The sequence below is a fragment of the Elgaria multicarinata genome, chromosome 9 (assembly GCF_023053635.1).
Source record: "Elgaria multicarinata webbii isolate HBS135686 ecotype San Diego chromosome 9, rElgMul1.1.pri, whole genome shotgun sequence".
NCBI classification, from domain to species: domain Eukaryota; kingdom Metazoa; phylum Chordata; class Lepidosauria; order Squamata; family Anguidae; genus Elgaria; species Elgaria multicarinata.
The window spans coordinates 37,088,139-37,112,429 of NC_086179.1; the positions used below are offsets into that span (position 1 = coordinate 37,088,139).

At 40.2% G+C, this 24,291-nt stretch overlaps 1 protein-coding gene across 2 annotated transcripts; it reads right to left on the bottom strand.

Annotated features, from left to right (window-relative positions):
- Positions 1–1,695: 1,695 nt before the first annotated feature.
- On the bottom strand, positions 1,696–24,136 carry ST13 (ST13 Hsp70 interacting protein). Of its 2 annotated transcripts, none has more exons than XM_063133578.1 (12): positions 23,903–24,136; positions 18,687–18,744; positions 14,884–14,956; positions 14,691–14,761; positions 13,970–14,036; positions 10,978–11,062; positions 9,904–10,014; positions 8,829–8,931; positions 6,831–6,947; positions 6,237–6,300; positions 4,965–5,077; positions 1,696–3,310 (listed from the first exon to the last, which is right to left on the bottom strand). In XM_063133578.1, the coding sequence occupies exons 1-12, from the start codon at positions 24,010–24,012 to the stop codon at positions 3,182–3,184; spliced, it is 1,101 nt and encodes a 366-aa protein (XP_062989648.1). In that variant the 5' UTR covers positions 24,013–24,136; the 3' UTR covers positions 1,696–3,181. The 2 variants fall into 2 exon arrangements, with proteins under 2 accessions (XP_062989648.1, XP_062989649.1); XM_063133579.1 differs by having other exon boundaries at positions 6,249–6,300; positions 23,903–24,134.
- Positions 24,137–24,291: the final 155 nt, after the last annotated feature.

The following is a 24,291-nucleotide window of genomic DNA, read 5'->3' on the forward strand; positions in this document are numbered from 1 at the left end:
TATCAACTGCCGGAGGGCAACAAGCCCCTGCAGTCCATTTACTCAAATAACAATGGACAAATATCAAGGACTGGGCTCCAAATATCAAGGACTGCCCTGTTGTAGATATGCTGACAGAGATAGGCGACCTGGTGCCTCCAGATATTTTTGGCAAAGATGGCCAAGTCCAGGATTAAGGAAGCTGTAGTCCCAAATATCTGGAGGTAAATGGCTTCCAATCCTCGAGTTAACACATTAACAATCATATTCGGTAGAATTTCTCTACCACACTTTTGGTACTGACTTCAGAATCCCCTTTGCTTTTTCTTGTTCTCAATATAACATCACTAAGTATTTAGCATTAATTTCATGGTCTCACCATCCGAGAACAGCCTTCCCAGCCCACTTAACTTGTTTTTCTTGTTTCTCCTTCTCAAAGGTGAATGATAAAACAGCTCAGGAAAATTACATTCATATAAGCCCAACAAACCCGTCTCACTATTTTTGCAGTGCAGGATTCACTTACAGCATGCATATGGATAAATACTATGCAGTTGGCAGACTGCATTCTCTAAGGGTCATTTTACACAGGCTGTGTACATGTAACTTTACAGAGGTTTGGAGCAGATACTGTAGATTCTTCATTGCCCATGGTACCAGTATTTTTTCTGCCCTGTCTTGGTCTCAAACCAGTTTTGCAGGTTAATAGTGCTTCAGGTAGTATCTGTTGAAAGTGTTGCACTCCCAGTTCTACAACTTTTAATTGTTGCAATCAGTTGGCAAGGCACATAAGCAGTTATGGAGGACCTGCAATACCCAGGGAGAGATTTCATCTCTCTGATGAATGTAATATGCCAAGGGTTAAAGATGGCTTCTCTGCCAAAGGGTGGCTACATGCCAGATTTGCATTCGTTAATGGTGAACATCATGTGCTAGCAGACAAAGGTAAAAACTTTCAACCAATGGAGCATCGAATGTAACCTATGACTCATTGAGATTGTGCACCTTAACTTGAAAATTGAATGTAACTTAATTTGCTAATCCAGAACTGACCAATAGAAAGGTTAGAAAGAGATTAACACCCTCTTGTAGTCAGGGCCTATATATATTGTGAGATTCCCTTGTTCTTAGTCCCTCCATTTTGTAGAACCAGAGAGCACCCTAATACTGTAGTATCAGAAGTAAATAGATTAAGTGTATTTTCCAGCCTCGTGTGTTTGATTGGCTACTAACGCGCCAGGGTAATGAGCCTTTAATCCCCTGGTTGAGGGGCAACACCACTGATAATATATCCCTCTCCCAACTAAAATTTCTTACACTTTTTGTCAAGTATGGTAAGGCAGAGACATATGCATATTCATTTAAATCGCATGAGCATTTATATAGCAAACCTAATAGTTTTCGCATATAACAATGCCCTACAAGTAAACAGACTTGTTTTTTCATTGAGCGGTGTGCATTTCCCCTCCAAAACATTAAAGACCTTTTTTTCCTTTCAAGTTTCTCTTAGGAGTGAAGTTTATCACCACTCAATTGACTTGTACTGGATTAGGGGGAGCAGCAACCAACATAAATTAGGATAATGGTTCAGACAGGCTTTCCCCCTTCAGCCAAACTCTTAAAATTACACCTCTACATTTATCAAGCTACCAGTTGAAAGTGTTTAAAACTTGAATACTTTTGACTTTTTGTAGGTATAAAGACAAACCAAAAAGATTCTTCAAAACCAGACTTTATTATTTTTTAAAGGCAACTAGAAGTATTTTCAGAACTATTTCTTAAGCAAAAATGGATTCATCTCTCCTTTTATTTAATAAGATAATTACTGTATGAGGACAAAACTTTCTGTAATTTATTTTTAGAATCTGGTGAGTTTCAGGTTTAATAAAAAACAGAAAACACAGATCACTTATGTGTTCAGACAAAATTACAAGAGCACAGAACAGGAAACATTCAAAAGCCCTAAAAGAGACCAAGACCTAATTACAATAGCTTTTCAACATTAAGAGAAGAAAATCAAAATTTTAGTACAGACAAAAAAACAGAATTGTATTAGTTATCAACAAACATTTCAGCAAGGTGTTCAATGAATACACATGCTGTAATTATATTTAAGATGTGCTATTCCAGCACAGACCTTCTCTCTTCTCCCCTTCAGAACTCAAGCCCCACAAGTATCAATGTGACAGCATGACATTAACAAAAAAAAAAAACCCAAAAAAACAATATTAAAGACTGATAACTTGGGATATATGGAAATAGGAAAGTACTCAACTGCATTAATGGAACTAATACCACAAAGTCTTAAAAATCTAGACAAGATATGTAAATTTATTAGGTCTCAAACTCAGAATCCAGAGTTTCCTCACTTAACAGACTTATACTGATATCTACCTGCATTCTGAATTGATTAAATAATGAATGAGATTTGGTGGCGGGAACTAATTTGTTTCCCTCCTACAGTATTAAGAAGTTAAGCCAGGCAATAATGTTCAATAGTCAAATCAGTACAAGTAATTAAGAGTTTCCCACCATTGGTGTCAATTAGCTTAGAAACACATGCCCCCTACACACCTTGACAAACATAACTAACATGTTAATCTGCTCAACATTGATTGTATAAGTAGTCCAGCCTGAATAGCATTTGTGCCAACATATTTAAAGCCAAAGCATGCAACAGTAAGGGCGTTTCCAACTGCTGCAGATTTTAACTATGTTTTAAGTCACCTTTGTGAATGTAAAAAAATGAATATGAGTGTAGTATTTCTTCCAGTTAAAATAAAAATACTAAGCCTCATGTCAGAACTTAAACATTGTTAAAAGGTCTTACTAAGGAATCCAACACTGTTATAAAAAGAACCATCATCCCCACACACGCCTCCCCCACAACCACCCACTCAACACTTTCTGATGCAATCTACTGAGAGATTACAATTAATGCAATTTAAAAGCAAACTGTACTACTGTTGAGTAAGACAAACTCCTGGGCAAAGATGGTGAGAGTACGAAGTGTTTTTGAAATAAAACCTGGATACAATCGTGAACAGACATTCATTTCTGAAGCAAGGAGGGAGGAGAAAGAGGGATTCTATCCAGAGCACTCTAGTTCTCTTTTGAGAATCAGAGGTACAATGGTTTGTGTTATTGCAACATAACAGTAAGTGAACGATACTTCCCCCATGTCTTGTCATGAAAGGGGATTTTATGGTTGACTTCCAAATTTGGCTGATAGTTTGCCAATGAGATTCATGACTTTGGGATTATTCTGGTACTTTGACATATTTGCTGGATTCTGGGCAACATCTTGAAAAGCTGCCATGACTTCTGGGTCCTGTAAAACAAGAAAGAAAAAATGGGATGGGCTTGTACTATTGTATGAAATTAAGTAAACTTTTATTTAATGGCTAATGCTAAGGCCACAATCCAACATAGAATCAAACATGATCATCCCTACTGATTTCAATGGGATGAAATTTAGCTTTTTGTTAGATTGTGATCACAAGATGTGATCTGAAAAGCAAAAAATCAATACTAATGATTTAGTACCTGAATTAGTACAAACTTCATTAAACGAAGTACAGAATGTCCTGTTTCAGACCTACCTCATATTTAGTTCACAAACACTAACAGATATATCCTGAAGTTAACTAGTGGAATCACTATCCATGTGAGTAGCTAGAGAGGTTGCCAAAGCAAAGAACCCCCCTGTGGCAAAGAACTGTGAGGAAAGGGATCTGGACCAGGAACAGCAGAAGGAGCTTAAAACTCATGGCAGAAGCTAAGAAGAGATTGGCTAAGTCAGAGGGTAGAAGTCTGGGCATTGTCAGTGGCTACTGAAGATAAGCAAGCAAACACTGGGTCTAGGACAGGCAGAAGCTAAGAAGCTATAAGAAGAGTTGCATGGGAAAGAAGTCCCAAGAGCTACAAAGTGGGCAGACTGGAGAAGGTGCACAGAGTGTGGTTAGCTGCACTATAGCCAAGAGTAGAAGATGGAGATGGGATACTGTATTCCAGCTGGGACTGACAAAAGAGAAAGGAGACCATAGAATAGTGAGAGCTCCAGGCAATAGTCTCTCAGTGCATGGAGGAAGGTACAGTTCAGAGCCCTAGGTGGGTGTTGTACAGAAGCAAGGTGAGTTTAATTACACCCAGTTTGTTGTACCCAACTGTTCCTTTGAATCCAACTGCTGGAGTGACTACCCTTTTTTGAGGAAACAAAGGTAATTCAGTATGTAGCCTTATAATATAGAATTGCCTCCTGTTAGCCCATGAGCAATACTTCACCTAGCACGGAGACAACACTCTACCTACACCAAACAGGATTGGTTTACTTTAGTATAGGACATTTTTACTCTGGAAAAAAAAGACATTTAGGGAGCAATCCTATGTCTCCTAAACAGTGACAGGAGGCACATAGGATTGTTCAGATTCCTGGCTCCATGTTCATAGACAGAGCTCCAAGCTGGGAGCTAAGAAACCACCATCCCTGTCATAGCCAGTGTGGAGAGAACCGCACTGGCTACCTCTCAGCACTCACAAAACGAAGTGAAGAGTAGGGGAAAAGGAGGCATTCCTGGGGACAGGAAAGGGAGGAGACAGGATGGCAGCCATACATGAAATCCTATGGCCACTCTAGCGTCCTTCTTTCCCCTTCCCCAAAGCCTCCACAAGGTGAGCAAAAATGGCCGTCCACCTGAAATGCAGAGGAGGCGGTGGGAGGAATAGGGTTGCATCCTTAGTCTTTTCAACTGAAATGAAAGATTTGTCAGATGAAATTACACCTATCATCTATCCTTCCAGACTAATATTTTGTTTCTGAGAGCAATATAAACAATACAAAGCAGAGTAGGAGTGCCAAGAAATAAATAAAAGGTGAAAGAATAAAAAAGTTTTGGGGAAGTATTTTAAGGAGTAACATAGCACCTAAATAGAATCATGGCTTCACAACTTACTCCACCTTATTTTTATTTATTCTATGTTCTCACCTGCATGGCTGCAAGAACTTCAGGATCACTAAGAATTTCATTGAGCCCTGGCATGCCCCCCATTCCAGGCATGCCACCAGGCATTCCACCAGGCATGCCACCAGGCATGCCACCTGAAAATATAAGGCATACACTTAGAAATATACTTTTTTTTTTTTTTTTTTGCAATAGACTATATCTTGTATGTGTCATGTCTTCACATTTTCCCATTTTTGGGAAGATTGCTATATCTAAGAAAGCAAGGAAACAAGATATTCTCCAAACCAGAAGGCCAAAACTTTATTCTCAAAGTTGCAAAGCACATTAGCTGCTCCGTCAGTATCCATATATGGTCTCTTTCAGCTGAAAGTTACTGAGTACCTGTTAAATGGTTATGCCACCTCCTGGCTTTGCCCCACCATAAAAAAGAATCATCAACTCAAAACATATCATGATGCCCTCTTTAGTCAATCCTATGTGAATGATGGATTACTATATATTCTATATGCTCCTTTTCAATAAGATTCTACAAAGCAACATATAAAATACAAGCAATTCTACAGTGTATACCATTTTTAAAGGTTCACTATCAACAGGGTTATTTATTTATATGCCTTCCTTATATGTCTTCCTTCATGAGATTTAACAAAAAATGAAGTATCAAGAAAGCCACACCAGCAGCTATTCCAGCAAGCTATACAGAGGGAAAGCAGGACCATTCCACCAGCTCTCCTGAAATACTATTTAATTTTTTTTCTCTTCCCATCCCATGCTGTTTTTCCTTGTGTGCCATTTCTTTTTAGATTGCAAGCTGTCTTGTTTTACATGAGAAGCAGGATAAAAATACTTTAAACATACGACCGGTAGATAAAAACAGAACAGTTAACAATATTTTAATATACTTAAAGCTCGGGAGAATAAAAGGGTTTTATCCAGTGACTAAAAGAAAGCAATGCTGGCACCAGACAAATCTCCTTGGAGAGGGTGTTCCATAGACTGCCAACCTTTTCACCTCTTAACCAGGAAAAGAGGGGAGAGAAAGAGAAGGGCCTCAGCTGTTGATCTGTATAGCCCCATGTCCCTTTCACAGGCTTCTAGGAAAGTAATTATTTATTCCCTTCACAGAGAAACTCCAGCAGCCAAGCAATTTCCCGCTTGCTTAGTAAAAACAAAATACATAACAGTTGTCCTTTGTCCCAGTTGCATGCTAATCAAAATGCTATGGCCTAGATTTGTAAGGGAATTCAGTTACCTTGTATCTGCAGCTATTAATGCTTTGAAATGAACACATACCTGGGAAGCCACCTGGGAAGCCACCAAATTGAGGTCCTCCTGTCTGCCTACGAGCTTCTTCTTCCTGCAATCAAAGAACCATAAGAATATTCCACATGCTCTCCAACTACTCAAGCTGGTCTACAGAAAATTGTGAAAATGTTTTAAGACGTTTGCAATTGAATCTAAAGCCCTGCATACTCTTTAGATTCTAGTGTTTTGTGATACCGCTTTATTTCCAGTGCAATACAGAATTTCTAGCCCTATTGAAGAATAAATGGGTTTAGTGCATTTGTGACTTCTTTTAATGCTTAAGTTGCTTAATGCTCCCTCACAATTCTCGCACTGGATTTCAAACGATGATGCATCTATTTGTTACCATTTTATGGTGCTCTGCAAATAAATACATATTCAGTTCAGGAGTGACACTCTAAAGTAGAGGCTAGTATTTGAAAGTGTGATACGTTATTGTGCAAGAATCAAGTTTTATGACTATTGAGTAAGCAGCTTCCACTCTTTTCATGTATCTATTTTGGAGTTTATATCCAAAAATGTGTCATATAGGAAGTCATGCTTTGTCATTTTCCTCTCATACGTGCTTTATTAAGCTCTCACCCTTTGAGCTCTCTCATGTTCCTCCCGGGCTTTCTTTACTCTCTCCATTTTTTCCCGGATTTCTTTTTCTTCACGTTTTCGTTCATATTTTCTCCTATGTTCTGCAATCTTCTGAGCCTGAGGCACAGGGGGAAAGTATTCATCAAATGCATCCAAGTATCTATATAGTACTATCTTAGCACTCTACCTATCATAACTACTTTTAAAGATATGTATTCTGCAAAATCTCTTAGTAATGCAAATCAGATTATATTTGATATTTATTCCTTTTCTTCAGCAATATTGGGCCCCCAAAATACACTGCAGGATCAGAGCATCAACTATTAGGCAGTAAAGCCATGTCTTTTTGGAAAAGATTCCAGGTTCCATAAGTCAGGTTATATAACCCTGTTATAGAGAGTTCAGTCAAGGAATCAGAATTTTAAAGTTGATCAGGAAATGCTTGAACAAAAATCATGTATCAGCTTTGGTAAAGAGAACTACATCTAGTGTCCTGCTCAGGCTAATCCACAGGATACAGCTTGTCATTTGAGAAATCTTGACCTAGACAAATTATCCTATTTAAGAGCCAGAAATGTTAGAACTAAGATTCAAAATGCAAATTTTGGAGAGGATACTAAGCACTAGAGATACAACACTTCTACTGGTTCTGGAGAAATCACACTGTCACTGGGTGTCTCAAGACAAGACATTGGAAAATACATAACTTGTCAATTACTGGTGCAAATACATGCTTAGCTTCCACACACTTCTACTTGGATAAACTATTGCTATCCCTGAATTTTCCACTTCCAGACACTTTTGCAGAAGTTCTCAAGCAAGCCTTTCTGCATCTTCTATAAAAACAAACTTTAAAAGGCCTGATGGACTTCTCCACTGCTGGCCTGTGGGTGAAGTTTACCCCACCAAAGGTTGGTCTAGCTTACTTGCTCCTCTACCTTGTGAAATCATACTGCTGCAGTTTGTAGTTCTTTTGTATTGTCCCCTTTGGTGCAGTTTCAGTGTAAGTGAGAAGAGGACACGCCTCAGCAGTTTTTACAGGAACTAGTTCAGCCCATCTTGCAGCAAAAGGCATTTCTTAACCACACCCACTCTTCTCTTCATGTGTAAAACAGGAGAGCAAGAGACATGGAGACTATAAGGATAAGTATGGGACAATGGACCCTGCCCATTGGCTATGCTTGCTGGTGCTAATGGAAGGTAGTCTAGCAATATCTGGAAGGACACAGGTTCCTCACCGCTGATCTACATAGTGGCAGGGGGAAGAAACAAAAGCAGGGCTGTCAGATTAAAATTTCAGAAGTGTTCAATTACTCACATGCTTACTATATAGTGAAATGAATGAAGTACTACTCAATTGATCTTCCCTTTGTATAAAGTTAAAATTTGACCCTCCCTAATCTCTACTTTACATGTCAGTTTATAGAATGTCAAAGCAGAAGCAACGGTACAGTTAAATAAGTATTCAAAATTATTTTATCATATACCACAGCTTGCAAATAAAGGAGGGTTCCATGGAGTTGCAGCTAATAATTTCCTGAAGTGTTTCTAATCGAAGCTACAAGTGCTCCCTTGTGCAGACTAGCAAATCGATCAAGGTACAACACTGCACTGCACCCAACACACTAATTGCAGAGTCAATTCACACTTGACGCAGCAGACTTACCTGTTGTTTCTTCCCTGAACATATTGATATTGGAGGGGAATGCATACCCATTTATACAAGCATTTCCACTGCAAATGTTTACCAATAAACATGCAGTGGACGAGTGGCAAGCTTGTCTACTTTGCAGGGTATGAATTGCTCCTTAACAATCTTTGCCAGAAGACAGAAAGACAGTGCCCTTACACAATTGCTTGGAGCTCTGAGTTCACATATAATTCTAATAGAATTATAATTCTAATAATTCTTTCTGGCATGCATTCTGTATAATATCACAGATGTGAAACTATGAACATGATAATCTCCCCATCATCTTTCTGCCTTTTGTCACTCACTCGTGGCTGCACTTCCTTCAGCATGGCACTAGCTTCATCATCGTAATCCAGTTTACAGGCCAAAGCCAAGTCATGTGCGGCCTCCTCCCAGTGACCTAACAGCCTGGCAATAACAAGTATTCAAGAGTTAACATTTTCTTCTGGATAACATTTTAAAATCAAATTTAACCAGGCCCGAAAGAAAACACATGGATGTGCACAAATGTGCCCTCAATGAATGATTATGCTGTACAGACTAAGATGCCCCTTATTTCAAATTTAGGAAGCAAGGTGGATGTTTACAAAATTGAGATAATGAGATGGTTTGCACAATAATGAGGCTGAGGTTCATGTGGGGCATGGGCAGCCGCCATTTTGCACATCCAATCCCACTTGGCAGTTGTAATGTGAACCAAGCAAGTGTGGGTTATGTGAAGACTAAACAATCTTTGCATAACCCTAGAACAAACCTCACATAACCCACACTGAAAAGGGCAAACAAGACCGCAGCTTCCTCTGGAGGTTTTTCTTTTACCACTCTTGCCTACTGCCTCTATAGCCTAGTTAAACAAACCAAGAACAACCCACAATTGTGAGTTTGCATGTAACAACCACCTGCGATCTAAACAACCCAGAGTTCACAACCCAATAACAAATGATGGGTTCTCTTTCTGGGTTGTTCACAGTTAACAAAGCAAGGTTAGCAAGGTCATGTTCACACATCACAACAACCTGGAATTCAACAATCCATACCATAGGTTAGTGTTATGTGGGAACCAAGTCATATAGCATCACCTCCTAAAAGTTACTTATGTGCAAAGATAACATACTGTGATGTTAATCGTAGGCCATATTTCAGTATCAGGCCCAGTCTGCTACAATCGTATTTATGTACAGATCAAAACTATAAACATCACAATATTGTACCTGTTATATAGAACATTGATATTAGCAGTTTTAAACCCAGATTTTACCTTTTTTTAAAAAAAATGCCAATCACACAACTTATTCATGTTATAATAAGCAATTAAATGGTGAAATTGTCTTTTCATTAATCAGGGGATTAGGACGTTAGCAGAGGCTGCTGTTTCTTTACCTGTGGGCTTTTCCTCGCCATTTGTAGGTCTGTGCAGAATCAGGGTTAATCTGAATAGCTCTATCACAATCTCTAATGGCAGCATTTGGCTTCTGCAGTTTCACAAAGACACTGTCAACAATAAATAAAGTATATATGTTTAATTAAGGAACAATCAACCTGAGACCCAGGAACACTACAGCAAGTTACATGACAGTTAAAGTACCTATCCACCTGATTGCTCTCCTTCACTGTCCACCAAATTACAAGTTGTTTCAGTATTTTGTATACATCTTATTAATAAATCAAGCTTCAAATGCCCATAATGACTGCAGAACCATTAAGAGGTGGTATCAATGGCATCAATCATCAATTTCCTTCCATTTTCATCCGCAAGTGATTTGTTTCTGGCAACGTTACGCAGAATGATAGACTATCAGCTGCCCATTAAAGACTAGCTCCTTCAGCTAAGTCCTTTAATAAAGAGTGCAAAGGCTACTTATATGCTGCCCTACCATTGCCAAAAATCAGGATCAGGAACATGACATCTAAATTATGTACAAGTGCCCTAAGTAGAAGAAAATACATGCTTACTTTTAAATAAACCTTTCCCAAATACATGCTATAATTTGATCCCATGTATACAGGTGTAACTGTATTAAGGGCAGCAGAAACAGAAGAGATCATATCTGCAGCAGAACATGAACTGAGACCATAAGGAGGAACAATCACAAATATTTAGCAATCCAGGAAACTGAATTGTCTTGTAAACATTTCCATTACGATCATAAGGACAGGGAGATCTTTCTGTTCTTTCAGGTGATTAATGGCAGCTTGGCAAGAAGGAGTATTGGTTTGGGGATGAGCTTATCAAAACTAAGAGGCACAAGAAGCTAAACAGCTTTTGCAGCCGGATTTGAAACAGTCATGTACTGGATAGAAGCTGAAATGCTACTAATAAGTCATTTAACAGCCAGCTTGAGAACATCTCTAATCTAGAACTAGAGAGTTAGTTGGCCGAGACTGAGCAAAGTTTGGGAATATGCAGTTTGGCACCTTATAAAGCACACATTTTTTAAAAAATTAAACTCTCACCTGGCTCTCTTGGCATACAGGATAGCTAGATGTGGATTCAATGTAATGGCTTCTGTGAATAAATCAATGGCTTTCTGAAGTTCACCTGAAAATATAAATCTTTAATTGTACCCAAGAAGAAATTATATACTTGCCCTAATTAGACCTAGACATATGGAAGTGAGTGGTATGAGAGGAAGTGCTCCTGCAGCCTTGAAGGAGGCAGTCGTGTGACTGCTTCTTAAAATCAACTCTCTGGACCTGCAGAATTGTAATAACTCTTGGCCATTTGCAAACATTCCATTTTGGAGCATCTGAGTGGGCGATGCGTATACAGCTCCAAGGTCTCTTGGAAGAAAGTTATTTTCTAGGCTTATTTCAACTGGACTTCAGGCCCAAATTTGGTGCAAAAACCACTTTGTCTGGCCTGATGAATGACCTATGCTTAGACTGAGGCAAGTAAAATACAACCCTGTTGATTCTCCTGAACCTCTCGGTGGTTTTGGATACTTTTGACGATGGTATCTTTCTGGACCAGCTATGTAAAGTGAGAGCCAGGGGTACAGTGATGTTGTGACTCCATTCCAATTTACATGGCAGGTACCAGAGGGTAGCTTTACAGGAACTATTATTCAGATTCTTAGTAGTTATGCTATAGAGACCACAGGGTTCCATCTTGTCCTAAACACTATTTTAACATCTGGGAGAGATTATTTAGAGATTTGTGGTAAAGGGTCAGCAATATGCAGACAAGTGGAAAAGCTGAATTGTTGCCTGAGCTTGGTAATGGCTAGATGAGGGCCAATAAACTGACATTCGATTCTAATAAGGCAGATGCACTGTGTGCAGATGATTCTTTGGTTCAGGAAGGGTGGATTCAATTTGTCTTGAATGGGGTTGTTCTCTCCGCACAAAAGATCAGTTACACAACTTCAAAGTACTTCTTTATCCAGCTCTGTCACTTGAGGCACTTGAGTGCTTTCTTCTAGCTTAGATTGGTATACCATGGTACACCAGCTGCAACTTCTCCTTAACACAGTCTGGCAACTGTGATCCATGCTCTAAACATCCCTGTTAGATTACTATAATGTGTTGTATTTGGGATTGTCCCTAAAGACTGTTTGGAAGCTCAAGGTAGTTTAACATTCAGCAGGATTTAACAGGGATGACTTGCTAGTAAATATTTCAATAGTATAGGAGCTACACTGGTTGCCAATTTAATGCTAAATTCAATACAAAACGCCAAATTTAATCTTTAAAGACCTTTATGGCTTGGAACCCAACACCTTTCAGGCCTGTTTTCTCCTGTATCAACTTGTATGGGTGTTAAACGCTTTCACTAATATCATTCTTAGAGTCCCACCACCATCAGAAATCAAGCAGATGGCAACAAAAGAGAGTTACGGAATTACTTTCCCGAGAGGTTTGTCTGGACATTGCTAACCTCATTACATTTTAAGTGGCAGGTTAAAACGTTATTATTTCAAACATTTTAAATGAAATTATTTTTTTAGATGTGACGGAAAAGAAAGCAGCATTTTAAACTTTATAACTGAGTCATCTATTCTGCTGTCTGAATTGATTTTGAAGTTGTAAGGAATTTGGAAAGTGCTTGTGTTTTAATGTTTTTCTTGTAATATTAATTAATTGTATTTATATACAATTAATTCCCTATTGAATTATTGAACTATTAAATACAATAGTTCCCTATTGTAAACAAGACGGGGGTATATTTGTATGAAGGCTGATGTATGAATACCTTAAATAAGAAAGCAACTGTTCTGTAGAGTAATCAACAGAGCTACCAAGTCCTTCTCCAGGTAAAGCACAGCAATTTATTAATTTGGTGAAGAGAACTTTTCATATTGTAGAGCCATCTTCACATACTTATATCTAGCAACATACCAAGGAGAAAGAGGCAAGCAGTCATGTCACAACCAATACCATTGTAGGTAGAATGGAACAGAAAGGTTTATAACAGTGCCTTTCAGGAGAGGGTCAGCTAAGAAAAATATAATTCTTTTTTAAAAAGGGAGGGGGGAAAGAAGCTAAACTATGAAACCAGCCAGCAGGAGCTCAATCTTAGCTCACAGAGGTATGAAAAACACAACAACTCTACTGAAGCTTAGTATGTTCACTGATTAAACATTTACTGAAGTACAGTAGGTCAGCCATCATTAGGAGGTAATAGAAACAATGTAAAATTATGTAACAGGGCATGTTTAGCCTGGAGAAGAGAAGATGGAGGGGAGACATGATAGCACTCTTCAAATACTTGAAAGGTTGTCACACAGAGGAGGGCCAGGATCTCTTCTCAATCCTCCCAGAGTGCAGGACACGGAATAATGGACTCAAGTTAAAGGAAGCCAGATTCCAGCTGGACATCAGGAAAAACTTCCTGACTGTTAGAGCAGTGCGACAATGGAATCAGTTACCTAGGGAGGTTGTGGGCTCTCCCACACTAGAGGTCTTCAAGAGGCAGTTGGACAAGCATCTGTCAGGGATGCTTTAGGGTGGATTCCTGCATTGAGCAGGGGGTTGGACTCGATGGCCTTGTAGGCCCCTTTGATTCTATGTAAAAAAATCCTTTAATTTCCTAGAATTAAAACAATGCTGGATCCAGAATTTAGAAGTCTATTCTGACCCATGTACTAGCTAACGTTAGTAATACCATTACTGAAAAAATATGTAAAACCAAAGTTACAATTTAAACAAGATTTACACCCTAACAATCTTTTATTGTTCTCCTCTGATTTATCAGTTGCTTTTGGCAATCAAACTGTGGAGTCAGAACGGTAAACCTCAATAACACTGTGAAGGCAGATAGCAAGATCTAGTGTGTCCTTTTTAGATTAATTAGCGAGAAGAAAGACACAGGGGCATAAGCCTCAATAGTATATTTATTTACAAAACAAGTTCTGAGGCCATAATACCCAACACTGTCAGTAAAAACCATGGGAATGTATCAAGTGATTAATTTCTTTAAAAAGACAACCTGATACAAAGAGCTCACCTTCGCCTAATGCATTAATAGCTTCCATCTTTTTTTCATTGGCCTGGTCCATCATCTCTTCTGTTACCTAAGAGAGAGAAAGATAAAGAAAGAAAACACAAAGCTAACTTATTTGGAAAATATTCTTAATATTATTATTATATTTATTTGTATCCCACCTTTATATTGACACCAGAGTATCAATATACGACTCAATGGCATCATATTAGGTGTTTAGAAATATATATCTATATCTATATATATGCGCCCTATAACCTTGTGGGTTATTTTGCATGTTTGATATAATGTACAGCAGGGCTTCAGAACATCAAGCCAAGGAGCCAAATCAGGAAAGGGAGTCCCATTTCAGCCCTCCCAGGTTCCCCAGACGCCCCACCCCTTACCCTGGCCCCGCCCCTTTTCAACTACTGATCATTTGGTGGTTTCCTGGCTTTTGTGCATTTTTTCCTATTCTAAAAGGTCGAAATGCCTCTCCCCTAAGGCTTAGTTACTGGCAGAAAGAACTTCAACATAAAATATGCCAGCATTTTGGCTGTACCCCTTGTGCCTTTGGGCCCTGAAAGATTCTCTGAAATGGAATTAGACCCTCAGGCTGAAAGATATTCTATGCTCCTGCTGTAGGGTAATGTTCATGCTGTGTAATCAAGAAATATTGATTGGTTTATCTAAAAGGCAACGTGTAGTTTTACAGAGAGTACTAAACTTAATAAAACTTTATTACCTCAACATTTTCATCTCCCATTGCTTGAGGTTCATCATTGTCGGGTTCAATCACTCCTTCATTATCAATTTCTGAAAACGAACACACCAGTGATTAGAAGAATCCCAATTGTTCCACACAAGAAGCAAAAGGGGTGGGGAAGAAAACTAGGTTGCCATAACTACAAAAAGACTATGCAATAATGATAACTCACCCAAATCACTCTCTTCACTCTCAGGCTCTGGTGGTATTGGCGGTTCTTCTGGCTTCTTTTCTTCTGGTTTCGCCTAATGAAAAAAAATTGTATCTAATTATTGATACACTCACATAAACCCTCCCTCATAGAACGTATATTATCAGGGACTGAATTTGAGAAGTGTTTTACTGCACTGACTTTCCTTCTGGAAAGTTTTAAATCAACACAAGGTGAACACATACAAACTTTAATTATGACATTTTGATTACAAAACTTTTGCTTGCCATTAGAAAATCTGCACTTTCAATTAAATTCATCTATGAACATCTTGAAATATATATAGCAACACTGAAACACAGAGCAAAATGAGGCATGATCAGAAAAACTACATATCTGACAAGCATTGCATTTAAGTCAGTAGAGCCTAATGTTCACTGAAAGCAGTTCTCAGAACCACTATTGCCAGTGATCAGTATTCAAAGAACTATGCAATTAATTATACACCCAAGGGAATGGTAGGCTTGTGTTTTCTAAAACATAGCACCCCTTGCCACATAATAATCCACTTTAGTAAGCGAGGGGACTTTCAAGAAGCGCACTAAGAACCAGTGAGAGCTAGCACAGTATCGTGGTTAGACTGTTGGACTGGAGAGACCTAGGTTGCAGTCTCCACTCTGCCATGAAGCTCACTGGGTGACTTTGGACCATCCTGTCTCACTCTCATGTGGCCAGGGGCACTACTCATGTATGCCACCTTGGGCTCCTTAGAGAAAGGATGTATGCAACAAACAAACAAAAATAATTAAATCAGAACTCTTGCAACCTCAAGAGTATAAATGCCTTTCAGTGCAATCCTATAGATGTTTACTCAGAAGATAGACTCACTGAGCTCAATGAGACATACCCCCAGGTAAGTGTACAATAGCTTTCCCCAACCTGCCACCCTCAGGCACTGGACTGCAACTCCCAGAATTCCCACCCAGCATGGCCAATGTACAAACGTCTGGATCAAAGTTTACAACTGGTCTTAAATGGGGTTGCATACACCCTGAAGGCACGTTCAGGTGGTGGCAGTGCCCAGGAGTGCTTTTTATAGCCATGCCTTATCTGGATAATTCTGACCTTGCTTCAGTTATCCACACATTAATAACATCTAGGCTGGATTACTGTAAAGTGCTCTAGGTGGGGCTGCCTTTAAAAACAGTTCCAAAACTTCAGCTGGTGCAGAATACAGCTCCCTGGATACTAGTGGGATTAGGAAGTTGGTGCAGCTAGGCAATTTTATATTCCGGTTTTACAGGGAGGGTTTTAAACAGCCATGCATATTACTTCAACTGTAAAGCACTTTTTTCTTGTCGCTGCGCCCAACCACATTTCATGCTTTACAACTGTTTCTATATTTGCTATTATGTTTGGGGGTGGGAAATCCACCTCTCCCATTTGATTTTAAAAAAATACTCTTGAGCATTTACAGTTTTTCATTTTTAACTCGCTTAGACCATAACATCATCATGACAACAGGAATAAAATGGAGTCTGCATCTGCTGCCCCAAGCATAAACACCTTTACTTGGGAATAAGCACCATTTTGTTGTAACTTATTTTAAAACTAAAAGTAATAAACATATAAATCCACAAACGGCTCTGCTGGGATACATTCCAACAAGTTAATGGGGCAGTTTTTTTGGGAAGTGGTGGGCAGGTGGGGATTAAGGGCTGCTTTTCTTTCATTAGCCCTCTCTGAAATACTCACTCACACTTTGGGGAAGGAATGGAAATCAGGGCCACGCATTCTGCTATTAACTTTGCAGAGATGCTGGCTACATACCTCCAGCCAACACTGCTCAACCCTCTGCTCTGTTTCCTGCCTCTTGGGAGATGAGCTCCTAATTTCCCTTTTGGGAACGGGAATCCCCCATGCAAAGCTTCTACTGTTGAGATCTGTGTTGGCAAAGCAATTGAAACTGCAAGAGCTTGGTTCTGTAGCATCAAGCAAAAGCAGTAAAGGCAGAACTTCTGTTATCAGCAGTTCTTAATGCTGCCTACTGGGATGTTTCTTACAGTGGCATTCTTCTGGCCCTTATGCTTAGCTGGGGGTGGGGTGTGCTCCTTATGAGCTAAAGGACCTTACCTTGGATCCCAGAGCCAGTAGGAACAGTGCCACCATAGGAGATCAGTTCATGTGACACATGTATTGCGCCAACTGCACTGGTTGACGGTGCATTTCCAAGCCCAATTCCAAATGCTGGTTTTAACCTTCAAAACCTTAAATGATTATCCGAATGACAATCTTCACCTTTACCAGCCTGCATGCTCTTTAAGATCAGCAGTAAAGGCTCTTTTTGCTTGCCTGCCTCTAAGAGCAGTCAGGTTGTCAGGTATGAGGGAGAGGACCTTTTCTGCAGTGGCCCCATGTCTCTTGGAAGGCATTACCAACTGAGGTCTGTCAAACTCCATCACTACGGACCTTCAGGACTCATTTATTTCCCATAGCCTTCTCCAGAGTTGTAATTTTTATGCAACTTCTGATGGTTTTGACTGCAATTTGTTTTTGGTTTTAGTATTTTTGGGGTAGCATATTTTATCTGTTTTATGTCTGTCATTGGATTTTATTAATTCTTGTTTTTATTAGTAATTGTCATATCATTCTTTTCTTGTGAGCCATCTTGAGAAGGTGGCCAAAAATATTTCAAAGAAAGAAACAGCAAAAGAGTGGGGGACACCTTGGCAGATTCAATTTCTGAAAGCACAACAGAAAAGGAAGATCTTAACCTACTTCCAGAAGAATTGGGAGAGAGCCACAAGTTTCCTGAGGGAGGACATTACAACAGAAAATACCCTGCACCTCATGGAGGCCAACCTGGCCTTCACAGGCTCTGTGGCATGCTTACCATTATATAGAAGACCTATATGGGCAGAAATCTTTACAAAGACGTGGCTGTCATTAAACAACCAAAGATTCAAAAGCGACTGAGTGACTTGCGGTATGTTTGAAGAGGGTTTGAGCCACTCCTAATCAGTTTATTGACAAATGAGGCAGGGATAAAAACCATGTGACAATCTATAATACCTTTGTTGTTGTTGTTTTTGTTGTTTTTCAAAGGCCTGAGCAGGAAGTCAATTTTTACATGAAATTGCTCCCTATTCCAATTATTCATTGGATTCATTGCATTTCTATACTGCTACTGCCCAATAGCCGAAGCTCTCTGGGCAGTTTACAAAATTAATTCATTGCATTTCTATACTGCTACTGCCCAATAGCCGAAGCTCTCTGGGCAGTTTACAAAATTAAGACAATTCAAAACAAAACAGTATAAAACCATAATATAAAATACAATATAAAAGCACCACGAAGATAAAAACAGCAGCAATGCGAAAATACAAATTTAAAATACAAATTTAAAACAGCAAAGTTAAAATTAATTTATAGACTGTTAAAATACTGGGAGAATAAAAAGGTGTTCACCTGGCGTCTAAAAGCATATAATGTAGGTGCCAAGCGAACCTCCTTAGGGAGCTCATTCCACAGCCGGGGTGCCACAGCAGAGAAGGCCCTCCTGCCTCACTTCCTTTGGCAGGGGCTCGCGGAGAAGGACCCCTGAGGATGACCTTAGGGTCCGGGTAGGTACATATGGGAGGAGGCGTTCCTTCAGATAGCCTGGCCCCAAGCCGTTTAGGGCTTTAAATGTTAATACCAGCACTTTGAATCGGGCCCGGACCTGGACTGGCAGCCAATGAAGCTGGAAAAGGACTGGCGTGATGTGATCCAAGAATTGTATATACATACATAAAAGCATTCATCTCCCCAAATTCCTGTCTTACCTCAGCAGCCTCTTCTGTAGAAGTGTTGCATGGAGCTGGCGGTATGGTTCCTCCCATGCTTTCCAACAAAAAGAGAAACAGTTAGATACAAAGCTTGACACTGTTTGTGTTAACATAAACACAACAATATAAATGCCTAACGAAATATTACATTGCAGTGAGGGTCTACTCATGACTTCAAAGAATAACTAAACAGAAAGACTGTTATCTTGAGATGTATTAGTCCCATCTGGTTTTCTGACTTGCTATTCAGGAATGCTTCAACATGCAGTACTAATTTAGGATAGAGACCTTCTAATGTTTTTGAACAGTTGAAATCCCCATAAGTGCAGCAAAGTAATTAAAGTTCCATTTGCTGCCTCCTGACCCAGGAGATGTGCAAAAAATGCCTAGAGAAGATTAAGCAGCCCATAACATTCCTAGAAATGTACTTCCATGTGAAATATTACTATTCTAGAATACTCAGGCACACTGTCGTGTGTAGATAGAGCACAAGCATATATTAAGAGTAGAACAAGAACTCTTTCCATAAAGAAAGAGGAATGCAGAATGACCACAGCACCCTTCCTAGAGCAAGAAATGATTTGAATTGATTGATTTGAATTCAAATCAAGTTCAGCTTGATTTGAATTGTTCCATACTTGTGCAGTTTATCTCCAAAGCACCCATTTTACACCGCATTTGGTCACACCAAAATGTATAGCAAAAGGTGGGAGGGAATAATATTAATTACCACAGTAAATTCATGGCGCTAAGCCCCCAGTTGCATTTTCCAGGAACAGTCTGCTTGCATTCTATGACATGGGTACGCAGAAGATAAATCAGGCTCTCCTGTTAGATTTGCAGTAAATCAACAAAGACTCCAAACTCCCAATGGTTTAACGCTGAAAACAAAAAAGGCCTTTCCTCTCCTAAATTAGCACGCTAAAATCAAGGGCTGGGTCTACATCTGCCTCCCCCTCCCTCCCCCCCCCCCCCCGGATCATTCCTGTGCATCCAAATGATGCACAAGGGATCCTGAGAGCAGGCAGGGACAATCTCTCCATTTTCCTGGGATAACCCTTAGGTGTAGAAAGGGCCAAGAAAGCTTCAAGGAAAACAAATTAGTGTGTGAAAGTATTTGCACGAGAGCTCAAATCCTGATACTTGACTCTCGATGTATTAGAATAAATAAACCCCTTCCTACAATTTTGGCAACTAGAGAGATGTGGCATATAGTATCACGTGATTTGCAGTTCGATCCATTCTCTCATGCAAAATTGACTTTGTGGGGAAATCCAGATTTAAAAATTGTAAAGTGTTCTTGTGGAGGACATGGATGATTTTTACATTGGATCAATGAATAGGTCCGGACAATGAGGTTTTGTTATTTTTCTGATTTACATGTTAAATATAATTTACCTACTATGGCTGATTGGCAATATTTGCAATTGCAACACTTGCTGGAATCTAGGTTTGCTCCGACCGCTTTTACAGCTTCAGAGCCTCTGTTACTGTTAAAAACATTTTTAGCAGCTCAACAGGCATGTCGACCTACAATCCATACACACACACACACACACACACACATATATATATATATATATATATATATGCATTTAGTATCAGTAAATAGGATACCCATGGTCTAAGACCGGGATGGAATTGAGAATTGGAATGTCCTATTTTGCCTATTCAATGGATTGTCTTAGCTTCTGTACCTGAAGCTTCTACTGAGCTTAGGTTATTCAGCAAAAAAATGTTTGGGGTTTATCGGAGCCCACAATAAGGGATTGTCTAACTTGCATAATTGCTGGAGATGTAATGCACTGAAAGCTTCTTTCATTCATGTTTTGGCAATGTCCAATAGTTGTCCCCTTTTGAGAGGAGGGTATAATAAGGATAAACTTTGTAGTGAAACAGTCTTTAATATGGAGGGGTGTGCATGTCCTCCTAACCTACCTACCGCTTTCTTGGAATTTAATCCATGGTCAGCAAAAATGGATTTTCAGAGCCTTTATGACAGCTAAAAGACTTATATTATGTTTAAAGGATAAATGTTTACCTCCCAAAATGCAATAGACTGAGAACTTAACAATGTAATGGATAAATACATGGCTATTTGGTTTGCTTTTCTTGAAACCTATGCATAACTCTCCCCCACTTTGTTGTTGTTATTTGGTGGGAACAAAATGATGACATTCCTATGTATGTTTGTTCTCCCCCCACCTCTTTTCCACTGTTTATTTTCTGTTCAGTTTCGTTAAATTCACAATAAAAGGGTGGGGAGGGAATCCTGATACTGAAAACAAATTCCCAGGCTGCTTGTTCCTTGTCCACCTTTCTGAGCCAATGGCCCCATTCAGACGACACCGTTAACCATGCAGTTAGGTCTCTACTTCCCTTGCTCGGCTTCGTCCATTTTCTTCTGCTGCCCCTTACGCCTGGAATGCTCTTCCAGAACATTTGAGAACTACAAGTTCAATCGCAGCTTTTAAAGCTCAGCTAAAAAAATTTCTTTTTCCTAAAGCTTTTAAAACTTGATTTTGTTCTGACTTTATACTGCTAGTTTTACCCTACCCTGTGCCTGTTTGGTGCATTCTCTTCGCCTCCTTATTGTTTTATTATGATTTTATTAGAATGTAAGCACAGCACCATGTACATTGATGGTGCTATATAAATAATAATAATAATAATAATAACCATTTCCCCTAACCATGCACACCTGTTAACCACACTGCAGTCAGCCTCACTAACCACGTTATGCAGCATGTTAGCAGCACAAAATTTGGTTTAAGGTGTCGTCTGACACACACACGTGGTTAACAGACTGAAATCATAGCACTTCCAGTACAGAGCAGCCAAAATTGCCCTGGCTGCTCTAGCCTATGGGCTTGATCACTGCTCCAGCCTGCTGCTTGGTTGCAACGGGTGCTGTCGCTGCCATTTTGCTTAATTGGCCCTGTTTTTTGTGTGTGTGATACATGTTGTTTAAAGGGGCTCCTTCTGGAAATATGCCTTTTTTACTCCCCAACCCCATACTGATCTACCCTTTCTCTTGCCACGTTGAAGCACCATTACGACATTGCATTGACGCACTGTTACAACATTAAGTGAAATGGCAGGTAGGTGCAACTGCCGAGAGTCTTCGTGCACAGATTGCTGGGATATGGGGCTGAACATTCGGAGGACTCAGGTCTTCATCTAACTGCATTGTGGTTAGCACGTAGTTAAGGAAAACTTAATCACAAAAGGTTAACCGTGTGGTCTGCTAGTGTTCCGTATGTGGTTAGTGTTAACCACAGCTGAACATGGTTAAGCTACCACAAAACACTGAATGTTGTCTGAATGGGGCCACTATCTTGCATCCAGCAGCAGTTGGTGACCTCAGGGTTCCAGTGAAAAGCAAAGAAGATCCCGCATGCCTAAAATCTGCCCACCTATGAAACTCTTCTGAGATGACAAGAGAGGGTGCCATGGTAAACTTCCTTAGGAAGAGTGTTAAAAGCAAAAGCAAAAAGTAATTAAAGGAAAATTTAACCATACTATAGCTTCTCTTCCAAAGGGATTCCAAGAGAGTAACTATCAAACTAGAACTTTAAATATGCTACGTCAATCCTATTTTATTTAGATTTTCAACACTCATTTGTTATGAAGACCCTTAAAATTCAAAAAACGATTAACATTATGCTGAATTAAGCATGACTAATGGATACAGGGCTCCTAACTCTGCAGAGCCTTTGTCAATAAACAAGCACTTGATTCAAAATAATAGAATTTCACAACTGACCCCAAAAGGTACCTCAAATGCTCTAGCTCCACTTCTCTAGCATAAGACCTGAAGTCATACCACTGAGCAAACAGCTACAGCTAGAGCCATAATGGAGTAACTTCAGCTATAGCTCTTTCTACACTCAACCGCGCTTTGAAATGCATGCTTTTGCATTGTCATGGACTCATACTTTCATTTAGGGTCTCAAGAAACCACAGCTAGCCTGGTTTCCACAGAATCAGTATTACTATTTCAGGTTTTATTCTGTCCTATGAAACAAGACTCTATAGAGTTTTTGAATTTAATTCACTAGTATGTGGTTAAATAAATGACATTCTTGGCAATGCTACACTGATTGCTCTCAAACTGGATCTGAAATCATAAAAGGATTTAAAGAACAATCTGAAAAATTTAACAACCAATTTTGCTGCTTTGCAGAGTGAGATGGGCAATCCAATTAAGTGCTTTAAGGGCAAGAACTATGCTTACAACAAAATGGAAGAAGCTTGGTGTCCCCTGGTATTACAGGAATTGGCTACTAAATCTAATACCAGTTACATTCAGGATGCTTGTAACATGGTTTGTATTATATGCTTTGGAACAAGTTGCTTAACAAACACTTTTTCCACATATTGGGGGGAAAACTCTAAGAACAACGGTTAAGGCTCCTTAAAAATGCAACTTCTGAGTAAAAAGAAATGCAAGAAAAAGTATGCTTGTCACTTAGAATGACCACGCGCACATTGCACTGTACGAATCTGCTCTGGAGCAGGAACTGACCACGCTATCCCAGGATCATTTCAACCCTATGGATAAAGAAAGTGCAACAGACACATGAACGGCACACGCACATATAAAATCGTATCTCCCCCTCCTTACAAAAGTGCTTACTGTGTAGGAAAATGTTCATGCCCTAAGACTAGGCAATTTAAAGAACACATGTTCACTGTAACGGCCTGAATCCCTTCCTTGGCGAGAAAGGGTGGGTGGGAATGGAGTAACTAACTAGACGGAAGGAGGGCAGGGTTCCCATGGCGTGACTAGGCCTCCCGTCCAGGAATTCGACAAATCGTCCCCAAAATTGATCTTGGATTCAGGGGAAAGGTATGAAGAAGCAAAGAAGAAGCAAGCGCCCTTTCTAATAAGCACCCTTCCTTCTGAAGAATAACCTGTCTCCCCAGCACTGCAGAACTCCCTACCCACAGGGCAAGCAACTCCACCAGTCCTCGTTTCTCAAGTTCTGCTGTGGCTGCCCTACAGGGGAGGCGGAGCCACCACCAATTTTAACCCTAATATCCCCCGACCTCCCACCCGAAGAAACAACATCTCCCATGAAGCCCTTTAAGCCTAAACTGAGGGAGGTGGGAAAGAGAGGAGGGAGGGAAGAAAGAAGCGGGAATATCCACGGATCCCTCCACGCCATCTACTCCCCTGCCCAGCGTCCAAAACGGGTCTTCGCACTCACCTCTCCACCCATTCGCGAAAGAAGCGCATCTCCTCAGTGTGCAGGACGGCCGGGTTCTGCTTGCAGAGTTTCACGAAGGCCCGCAGCTCGCTCAACTTCCGCAGGTCCATGGCTCGCTGATGCCCCCTCACCACCACCACGCCACACCTGCTGCTGCTGCGGCCGCCGCTGGAACTTCCCTCCGAGAGGAGTAACGAAAGTTCCCAGCCTCACTCGCTCCAGGCCCCGCTGTCTGCCACGCGCAGTTCGGTTCCGCGCAGCGCCACACGCCCCGCCCCCTGTCAGCTCCCCCCGCCCGAGTTGGAGGCCGCCTCTCCCGCTGCGCTGGCCTTCCCCGCGCCCGATAGGCTCCTCCTACGCCGCCCCCTCCTTCTCCACCCCTCACAACC

What these genes read in the sequence shown, in the direction of transcription:
- ST13 (XM_063133578.1), bottom strand. Translation starts at nt 24,012, where the DNA reads ATGGACCTGCGGAAGTTGAGCGAGCTGCGGGCCTTCGTGAAACTCTGC. An exon ending in TGGCGAGGAAAAGCCCACAG is followed by an intron (nt 8,932 to 9,903) that starts GTAAAGAAACAG and finishes TGTTATTGCCAG; the next exon opens with GCTGTTAGGTCACTGGGAGG. An exon ending in AAGTTCTTGCAGCCATGCAG is followed by an intron (nt 3,311 to 4,964) that starts GTGAGAACATAG and finishes CTTGTTTTACAG; the next exon opens with GACCCAGAAGTCATGGCAGC.